Here is an 11,086-nt window from a genome sequence, read left to right as displayed (position 1 = left end):
GCATCAAAATCATGCCCGATTTGTGCATTGCGAAACACACAATTATGAACTCCATTCTTCTGAATGTAGTCATACACTTGAGCAATATTTTCCTGCATGGCACCACAATGTGATGCTATGGTGCTAGCAATTCACGGCATGTCCTATCTTGTATGTGACCTTGCATCGCACCACATGCTAGGGTGCACACGATGAGAGATCTCCAATTGAAAGCAGCTGTGGCAGAGGATTGTTTCTTCCCCGAAGTGATGCGAGGCCATTTTGACATAACACCTCACATCATCAGGGAATTCACATGGTGAGGAGCACGATATAGGGGCGGGATTCACAGCCCCATATCACGCTCGCCCATGTAAAATCAGCTTAACAATCATGGGCAATAAAGGGCCCGGCCACACAGTCTGCTGACGGATCAGTTTCTCACATGGCATGCAGCAGTGTACCCCGGCCTAATCGCAGGTCTGTGGACCCACACTTTGAGCATCATACATGCACAGAAGACATATGGCCGGTCCCTAAAGTGGCATTACCTGACCCGCAGTGCTGCACTCATTACAGGCCACCGAGTGAAAGGATGTGCTGACAGAACAAAGACTTCAGAGGTGAAAAGGGGATACTATCTTCTGAAATCAGCTGCAGATATTGACTCCATTTTGGATGTGGAAATGCTGTGGAATTTTCCACTGCAGATATTCCACCCTGAGTGACCATACCATTTATGAGAGTTAGGTAACTATTGTAAAAGGACTATAGCTTCACCTTGCCTACTTACAGATAGCCCTGGGGAACTACTGAGCTGAATCTATATAACCACACTCTGATATGTGAAACCCCTCAATAACGGCTTCCTCACTTTGTTTGAACAAGTGCCAGCAAGACTAAAGCAAAAAAGGCATAAAATCTAAAAATTCTACTGCGAGGCTTCATAAACAGCAATGCCCTCATTAATGAGGTAAAAATATATCTTTGACTAAAGTTGATCAAGGTTTATCTTTTAAACCCTCTAATCACAGTAAATGTGTACAAAGGGCTATGGTGGATTAGAGGTAATGGAAGACTTTGAAGTACTAACGTCACGATATGGCTCTGTAATCATCCACTTTATTATATAGATGTTCCAATGAGCCTAGTTAACGTAAATATTATGTAAACTAAGGCCCATGCCTCCAAAAGGGGCTCAAATGTAATGTGAACAGAGTCTAATAAGTATAGAGCCCATACAGGTCCTGAAGAGGGCTGGACAAAGGATCTAGCACAGAGGAAGAAATTCAGGGTACATTCACACATTTTACAGTCAGCATAATGCATGAAAAGGGTTTGAGGACATAGTGTGATTTTTATAGGTGGTTACACTTCTCAATATCTGGCTAGCAGGGGCGTAACTATAGGGGATGCAGGGAATGCGGTTACACCCGTGCCCAGGAGCCTTATGGAGCCCATAAGGCCTCTCTTCTCCATATAGGGAGCCCAGTACTATGAATAAAGCATTATAGTTGGGGGCCCCGTTACAGGTTTTGCATTGGGGCCCAGGAGCTTCAGGTTATGCCTCTGCTGGCTAGAGAATGGAAGCTTCAGTGACAAGAAAATAAGTAGACCCTCTGGTAAAAGTGCAGCATACTGCTTTATTTCACCCCGGATTTCATGCTGGATCTGTGCTGGAGGCTTCAAAAAGGAGCCTTGCAGCACAGATGTGAACATGGCATAAACCATACTTTAGTCAATATACTTGTGTGGTTTAGCCGAATCTCGTTGCATGATCCAATGCCTCTTAACCTTGCATTCTCCTGCAAAATGTTTTGATACACTGTAGAATTAATTATCCTCTCTCTGAATGAAACAATTCTGAATTTCCTCCATTGTAGATAATTTGTCTAGCCACGAATTGCCATATACCCAGATTTTTTTAGCTCTGCTTTTGTAACCTTATTCAGCTTTATTGGTCTGTATAACACAAGTTCTAAAGGTTGTATGAATTGAAACATGGTTTACAAGAACAAAATCTCCCAAGAACAGATTTGTCAGTAACCAGCCTTCGTTCACCTTTATTTAATGGGCACGTAAAACCCACACTTTCAGGCTCATCTCTTAAAAGGCGTTGTCAGGTTTGAAAAAAAAATATAACACCAGCTGGCCATATTGAAAACAACAAAATAAGCAATATCAGGTCGCTTCTTCCGCCAGTAAAACATGGTACCATATCCTATGGCGCACTTGGTCTGTGCCAACAGAGACGTCAGGCGATTGCTGCAGCATTAAAGAGGCTGCAACCATTCTCCTGGCATCAGCACTCACATCCTTGGTGCCACGATGACAGGAGTTTAGAACGATGACGCTGCAGCAATCACCTGACTTCGCTGTCAGTCCAGACCAGAAGCTCTGCTGGAACTAATTACGTGTTTCCCAAGGGAAGAGGGGAGATTGGTATTGCATTTTTTTTTATTTTAAGACATGAAAATGTGTTTAAATTTTTTTTTTTACAGTTGGACAACCCCTTTTATTGAATCTGTTGCCAATGTCCTCTTGGAGGAGTCATTAACAGATGTTTACTTTCTTTCAGCACTGTGAATGTTAACTCAATGTGCGCAACAAAAGGCATGAATGGTACAACTATGTCTGTATTAATTTGGTTAGATTATGGGATACTCTATTATCATGACCTGCATAACAATTAGACTACATTTTATTAGTAATTAATGTAAAAGGCTAGACAATTCCAAAAGCTCCACTTGCTTTTGCTTACAACTGCATACCTTTTTGCACCAAGTGTCTGTGGCACAGGATATACATAAATCAAAGGCCACAAAATGATCCTCTTCCATATATCCTACATCTGAGTACAGTGCCCATATTTACATTTTTTTCTAATCCTGCCTCCTTAGTTACGCCTCCTTTTTCCGCTCTTTTTAATTTATTTTGGGGTGTTGCAAGAAAAATGGTTTGCCTTTTGTTCTGGAGACGGCACCGCTCTTCTTCATGTTCTGTACCTGGTGTTGCAGCTTATTTTCTAACCACAAACATCCCCTTTGAGTCAACAGGATAAAAATGGGGATTAAAAAAAAAAAAAAAAAAAAAAAAAAAAAAAAAAAAAAGGGGGCGTGGCTTGGTACGTGACCGAGACGGCCGTGTCTACATAGGCTCCGCTCGGCGCGACCTTCAGCAACTCACACAGCATCGGAGGGCACTTTCTTCCCGGACATATCGCTGGGAGAAGCCTTACAGCACATGGCGGCATCGAGGAGAAAGACTTCCAAAGTCACCCCGTCCCGTCTGGAGGAGTTTTTCAGCCCGCGCGCTCCGCTCCCGGAAATGGCGGCAGACGACACACCAGCGCATGTATCCAGCGACCGGGTAAGGAACTCTCACATCCCCCCCGTCCTGCTCCCTGAACATAGCGCTGTGACAGACAATAAAGGTGAGGCAGCGGGAGGACTACAACAAGGGGCGAGAGTAAAAGAAGGAGAAGTTAAAAAGAAAGCTAATATCCCCCCGGGCCGTAACATAAAAAACAAAATGGCCGCGGCCACGCTACAAGGAGGTCCCCTTGTATCTGCCTCCAACAGCCCAGCTAAACAGCGGCAGAAATTGTCCGGCGATACGGAGGGGGAGAATCCTGAGCCACCCTTTTCATATAGTGTGGGGGAAGGAGAAATAAGCACTCTAACTGCAACAGAGAAGCCAGCCTCTGAACTCTACATTAAAGAGGCTATATTGGCCCTGAGAAATACGATCCAGGCGGATCGGAAAAGTTTATCTCAGCATGTCGACTCCTCAATTTCAGGGGTTAACAACAGATTAAATACTACAGAAAACAAAATGGAGGAATTAGTAAAATCCCACAACAAGCTTATTGACGCGCACTACGATTTAGAGAATACTGTTATCAAGCTGCAGAGTAAACTAACAGATCTCGAAGATAGAAATAGGCGCAACAATATTAAAATAAGAGGCGTCCCCGAGCAAATTACCAACACTGAAATTCACGATTATGTTAAACGCCTGGTACAGAGAATCCTTCCAAATATCCCGGAGCACGAGCTCCAGATAGACAGAGCGCATAGACTGCCATTACCGAACTTCCTGAAAGAATCTAGTCCAAGAGACATTATAGCATGTTTACATCATTACAGTACAAAAGAGGCTCTTATGTCCGCAGCAAGAAAACTGAAAGTTTTGCCAAGTCCCTACTCTGAGATCCGCCTGTACATTGACCTCTCTCAGGCCACCATGGAGGCGAGACGCAATTTTGCTAATGTCACACTAGCCCTGAGAGAGGCGAAAATCCCATACAGGTGGGGCTTTCCCACAAAAGTGATAGTTTCAAGAGATAATTCCGTGCATGTTTTCCATGACCCCTTGGCAGCAAAAGCTACGTTAAAAATATGGGGCATAAAGATGAGCGACTCTTTACCCGCCCGTGCAGAGGGTCGTTCTGGAGGTACCCGGGCGAGAGCCACCGAGGCGCCCCTTCCACGCATGGACACTTGAACCATTCACTTTCTTCCATCAAGCCCTACCATGATAAGGTCTAGCAGACGTGAAGGTTGCGCGCCTTCGTACTCCTGCGAACTTTCATTCCCCCCAAATGAGTATGCATGCTCTAGCGTGCCTATTTTACCTCATAATGCTACGCAGCTTGCGTCGCATTTACATTGCTCACCTGAGCTGGTTTTGTTCAATTTTCAGCTGCATGGTTTTCTATCAGACCAACAAATGTTATGTGAGTTGTGTTTGTAGTTTTGTGTTTTCAGGCATCACTTGCTACCGGAGGTTCCTCGCTCCTAGCTCCGCAGAGCCGTTTCATCTGCCATGGCACTGAAAATACTATCCCTGAATGCCAATGGGTTGAATTCCCCACATAAAAGAAGTTCCGTATGGAAGGAAGCCATTCGATGCGACGCAGATATTGTATGTATCCAGGAATCGCACCTGCTTGACACAGATTGTACACGCATGTCACACAAGAAATTTCCTCATGTCACATATGCATGTGCCCCGGGGAAGCGAGCGGGCGTTATGGTTGCGGTCAGAGATTCCACCACGTTCAGTGTTGAAAAACAATTGTGTGATCCTAGGGGTCGTTATATAGTAATGGTGGGCTCTCTGAATGGAACACAAATTACATTAATTAATATTTACGCCCCAAATACAAAACAAATTCACTTTCTGAATAAGCTTACAAAAAAAATCTCGAAAATAGCAAAGGGCCAGCAGATTTATTGCGGGGACTTCAATTTAATACCAGAGTGCGATATTGACTCCACCCACATTCCTTCAAAGAGGACCCCTTCTCTTGGAAATTGGCTTCGGAGGAATGCCCTTCTGGACACTTTCCGTTGCCTTAATGCGGGGGCAAGAGAATACACATTCTACTCACCGCGCCACAAGTCGTTCTCCCGTATTGACCTATGTTTGGTCGATAGGTATCTAATCTCCGCAGTAAAAAAAGCCGAAATCGGCACGGCCACATGGTCAGATCATGCCCCAACGGTAACATCTCTAGCCCTGGGGAGTCCCAGTCGAACGCCTGGTGCATGGAGGAATAATACATACCTGCTGAATCATCCTGAGTACAAAAAAGAAATAAAAAATAACCTTGAAGAGTTCTTTGCATTAAATGACACTCTGGATGTGGACCCAGGTGTTCTGTGGAATGCCCATAAGGCTTTTATGCGTGGGGTCCTTATAAAATTGGGTGCTAGGTATAAAAAAGAGAAATTCAAAAAAACAGAGCTCCTGGTGTCCAATATCCACCTTCTGGAACGTGACCTACAAAAAACCCCGTCTGCACTCACTCATGATAAATTACTTAAAGCTCGCCTCGAACTTCGGAACATTTTACAAAATGATTTCGATAAAGAAATTACTGCGCGGAGAGCCAATATTTACTCCTCACTGAACAAGCCATCCAAATGGATGGCTAACCTAGTCAAAAAAAAGACGATTAGAGCTAAAATCCCTTTCCTGTGGAACTCAAACAAGAAAGAATTTAAAATAGTGCACCCGGAAAAAATTGCAGAAAAATTCCGCGAATACTATTACGGCTTGTACAATCTAAAAGATGATCCCTCCGTAGTCCAACCAAAGAGTAATGCGATAGCAGAATTCCTAAACAAATTAAACCTTCCAAAAATCTCCATATCACAAGCAGAAGAATTAGATAGGAGGATGTCGGTCGAGGAGGTAGCTGACACAATCGCTACCCTAAAAAACCAAAAAGCCCCTGGCCCTGACGGCTTCTCGGCCGAATATTATAAGCTTTTTCAAGGGTCGATGTCAACATACTTAGTACAAAACTTTAACACAGCCATGCAACGGGGGGTGTTCCCGGGTGAGTCGCTCCAAGCGACCATTGTGGTTCTACCAAAACAAGGCAAGTCCCCCGACGAACCCTCGAACTTTAGACCAATATCTCTACTGAATACTGATCTCAAGATTTACTCTAAGACCCTTGCAAGGAGGCTCCTAGGGATTCTCCCTGAAATCATCCATTCCGACCAGGTCGGGTTTGTGAAGGGGAGGCAGGCCTCTGATGGTACACGTAGGATAATAAATCTTTTGCACTCCCTGAAGCATTCCCGATCTCAGACGGTAATGCTTGCACTTGATGCCGAGAAGGCTTTCGACCGTGTCCATTGGGAGTATGCATTCAAAACATTAGAAAGATTTGGTATAGGAGAGGGTCTACTACGAGCCGTTCGCGCCCTATACTCCGCACCATCGGCTAGGACGCTGGTGGATGGAATTTTGTCGGAACCCTTTAAAATTTCAAATGGTACGAGACAGGGGTGCCCATTATCCCCCATCCTGTACGTCCTCGCGGTTGAACCTCTGGCAGAATGCATCAGGTCTTCACCTGAGGTTAGAGGGATCTCATTAAATCTTCGTCAGCATAAAATTGGCCTTTTCGCGGACGATGTGATTCTCACTTTAACACACCCGCTAAGCTCTTTGCGAGCAGCCCAAAAAATTCTGCAAGGTTTTAGTGAGGTCTCACAATACAAACTCAATATAAACAAATCCATGATTATGGGTGTGAACGCACCAAATGACCTGAGAGATGCGATTAAAAAAGAGTTCCCGTTTGAATGGAGAAATGATGTTATCCCATACTTGGGAATTCACCTGTCCCCCAATCTGGCCGATCTAGAAAAAATCAACTACCCACTGTTGTTGGACTCTGTACAGAAGGAATTAGAACGCCTAGCCAAGCTCAATTTGACATGGTACGGCAGAATTATGACGTATAAAATGAAGCTACTTCCCAAAATTTTATACTTGTTCAGAGTTCTTCCAATAATCATCTCAAAGGCCACACTATCTAAATTACAGAGACAATTATCGGATTATATTTGGGAGGGGAAAAAGCCCCGAGTGGCATTGTCTATCTTGGCAATGAGGCGGTCTGGAGGAGGAGCAGACATCCCAGATATAGCAAAATACTATGGTGCCTCCCTCCTGAACCAAACTAAACGATGGCTCCTACGGGAGGATAAGCTGGGCTGGGTAGGCATGGAGAGCAGCCTAGCGAAACTAGATTCGTGTAGACCGCTCCTCTTAGCGGCTTCTTTGGAGGCCATGTCAGAGCTCCCAATTTCAAAAACACCCCTGAGGTTGGATGCGGGGTCCCTCTCTCCCACCTCGTTAGCGTCTTGTGTGGTATGGAAGGAATTGACAGTAAAGATAGCAACTTATGATAGTTTGGAGCTCCCTCAAATTCCCCTAGAAACTGTGAGCCTGTTCGTGCAAGATTTAGATTTGAGAGAGTGGAGCAAAAGAGGGGTGCTGAACGTGTCCGACCTAATGTCAGGTAGAGAACTGAAAACTTTTGAGGACCTTTGCGCCATGCACATCCTATACCAAGGAGACTCATTTAAATTCGCTAGGATCCGGCACTTCTTGTCCAGATCCCAATTACACAGGATAAAAATACCATCAGAAATTATAAAAAGGTTTTCATCTCCACCCAATGTGGAAAAATCTGAGACAAGGGTTTACTATGACACCCTGTCGGGGAACAACATCCCGAACAAAAAAGTACACATGTTAAATTGGGAAAAAGAGATGAAAATAGCGGTCCCGTTAGAATCATGGATAAGCGCCTTCAAATTGGCGAAGAGAGCAACTAAAGGTGTGGGTGTTCTGGAGGTGCAGGTAAAGGTGAACCTGAGATGGTATTACACCCCCGCTCTCCTTTGTTCCAGATTTCGGAAAGGAGATGGTATGTGTTGGAGGGAGTGTGGGGAGAGGGGCACACTCTTACATGTTTTCTGGTCATGTCCTAAACTTGACAATTATTGGCATGACATTCTTAATTTGATAGACAGAAATCTGAGAATTCGTGTCCAAAGAGACGCAAGACAGATACTATTACTCCTGGGCTTGGAGGTCTTCCCCTTCCCAATGAGGCTAATGGTAGGACACGCTTTGATGTCCGCAAAGACCTTGATAGCGAGGCACTGGAGGGAAACCTCGTCCCCACAGGCTAAGGAATTTATTTCTCTGATGGCGGAACAGAGGATATACGAAAGATGGCTGGCATTCAGGGAGAATAATATGGCTAAACACGAGGAGATGTGGAGCATGTGGAGGGACCATACATAATTTTCGTACAGTAATCAAATTAGATGTTGCCTGTGTTTATATTTTGAACTGTTTAACGCTGCCTTATTTCGCTGTTTCTTGTTTTGTGCTGTGGCTTTAATGCGGTCTTATAAGTCGACTCTATGCGAATTATCTACAGTATATGTCGTTATAACAAAGTGAACAAGTATAAAGCCAGTCACATAGTGCATTTAATGAATCTGAGAGGTGGTGTAGTTTTAAGCTAAAAAAAAAAATTTTTTTTAAATAAAAGTGAAGAGGGAGTTTGACATGCAAGTACAGCAATTATCTAAAACTACTGTGTTTAGCGGTTAACTAAGCTTATGTATTGTTTGGATGTATGTATCTTCCCTTTTTCTCAATAAAAATCTAATGTTTAATAAAAAAAAAAAAAAAAAAAAAAAAAAGAAAAGTGCGATGACTTAAAAAAAAAAAAAAAAAAAAAAAGAGGAAAAACCACAAAACACAAAAATTAGCCATTTCCTTTAATACATATGTAGTACAGAATGTTAATTACAGCAGAACAGTGTTTCCAGTTAAATAAACTTAAAAACCTTTATTCACCCCCTCCCTCAATATAAAATTACTAAATTAATATTCTGAAAGAACAATATGATCAAAGCTTTAAATAACACCACCATTTACCACAGTAATCATAACCACCAATACATACTCTTTGCTTTGGCAAAAAAAAGTTTTTCGTTTTTAAACAGTGTATAAACCTAACATAGCAAAGACTGTATACATCTTTGTATTGCACTCCTTTCTGTACAAGAATAAATTGTAAAGACAAAAATATATAGCCGGTAAAATGAAGAAGCACAAGATTTGTCACAATAAAAGTTTTCAGCCATGAACATTAAAAAATGCATAGAAATGTAACACATTTATGTACAGAAAGAATGATCTGCATCAATTAACAATATGTACATTCCAACGAAGCCAGTGACACCTATGCAGGACGGAAGTGGGAAGTTGTGCAGAAGTGAAGGTGTTCAATTTCAGGTGTGGTTTTAGATTAGATGTTTTTGGAAGATCACAGACAAAAATAGACAATCCAGAATACAAACAAGAAAATCTAATCCTTAGTAAACATTCAGAGTTCATAAAATCACCAAGTTGATGCAAAATTTAAAAAAAAGTTAAAATTAAAAAAAAAAAAAATAATAATTATTCCAGTCAGGCAAGAAGTAATGCCGGGAATAGATTTTAAAGGCAATTTAAAATGAAGCAGAAAGTAAAAGCGCGTCGATTATCTTAAGACTGCAAAGTGTGCTTGGTCGCAAAGCTAACATGTAAACTTTAGTGGAACATTTGTATTACATACTGTACATTCCTAGACATCTACTACCCAAAACCTACTGTGCTATTCCTTAGGACTCAGATTTGTTCTGGAACAGTTCATCTATACAGCATCAAAAATATTCAATAAACTTTGTATTTCTCTTTAGTGTTGAAAATAGTCGATATTGCCAAATGAGGGAATTAAAAGTCATTACTGCTCCTCCTACCACAACAACTGGTTTGGCTGGCTAAACCCCTCCTGTAAAGCGGTGGTGATGGAAATAGTCGGCCATTTTTTAGAGGACCATGAGCTCTGGAAGGCATCCTGAGTTAGCCGTACATGAGGCATCGATGTGAAATGAAGGACTTTCATGCAATGGATGAGGAGTTAGTCATTCCTTGTACGGTTGTGCTTGTAGGAGTTCCACTTATGGCATTAAAAATGTGAAGTGAGTTCGGCATAACACTGATCTTCTCTTCTCCGCACCAAATCTGCAAGGGCAAAAGGAAAAGAATTAGGGAGTTCGAAAAAGTAAAAACTAAGCAACACAAATAAATCACATCCATACAGAATGGGGAAGCGGCATGCCAGAGCGATGTGTACCATTTAATGAAAGACCCTCTAAAACGTACATAAACTGTAAATCTGCTTTAATTGCCCTGTAGCAAAAGTTACTGCAACTTTCTAATATACTTTGGTTTTAATAATCTGCCCCAATCTTAAAGCCAGTAAAAGAAAGCTTGTTGGAGTAAGGTACACCTCATGTAATCCACCTCATGCACCCGTCCTTTCTCAGAGGCTCATTATGAATATACCTTATATAAAGTACAAACCGGACATCATATTCTCCCCCCTATGAGGAACCTGTCACACAAGTGGAATTAGCCACAGCAAGAGTCCCACCAAAATCAAGTGTCTCTATGTGGATTCTGATGCAGAATTAAAAATGTTGTAGTCCATTCCGCATCTAAATCTACAGATAGAGTAGAATTCAAAAGCGAGAGATTAACCTGCGTCTGTTGGTATATTAATCCAGCTAATTACCCCTGTGTGAAAGCATACTGATGCAAGCTGTATTATAACCATGCATCATATATCCAAGTGTTGGTATACTGAACTAGTTGTAATTGTATATTACCTACCCAGAAAAGACCATGCTTAAGACTACACAGTTTGCATGCGAACACATACCATGTTTCC

General features: G+C 42.3%; 1 protein-coding gene across 1 annotated transcript in view; it reads right to left on the bottom strand.

Moving 5' to 3' along the window:
* Window positions 1–9,069: 9,069 nt before the first annotated feature.
* The window catches only part of DOCK9 (dedicator of cytokinesis 9), a 165,349-nt gene continuing 163,332 nt past the window's right edge, over window positions 9,070–11,086 (bottom strand). The window contains exon 54 of the mRNA XM_066588817.1: window positions 9,070–10,377. Within this exon, the coding sequence (XP_066444914.1) occupies window positions 10,255–10,377 (123 nt within the window). The 3' untranslated portion in view covers window positions 9,070–10,254. The remainder of the gene's footprint in view (window positions 10,378–11,086) is intronic.

The sequence above is a fragment of the Eleutherodactylus coqui genome, chromosome 1 (genome assembly GCF_035609145.1).
Source record: "Eleutherodactylus coqui strain aEleCoq1 chromosome 1, aEleCoq1.hap1, whole genome shotgun sequence".
NCBI lineage: Eukaryota > Metazoa > Chordata > Amphibia > Anura > Eleutherodactylidae > Eleutherodactylus > Eleutherodactylus coqui.
Note: the sequence above shows the minus strand (reverse complement) of the source record. Positions and strands in the feature narration are given on the sequence as shown.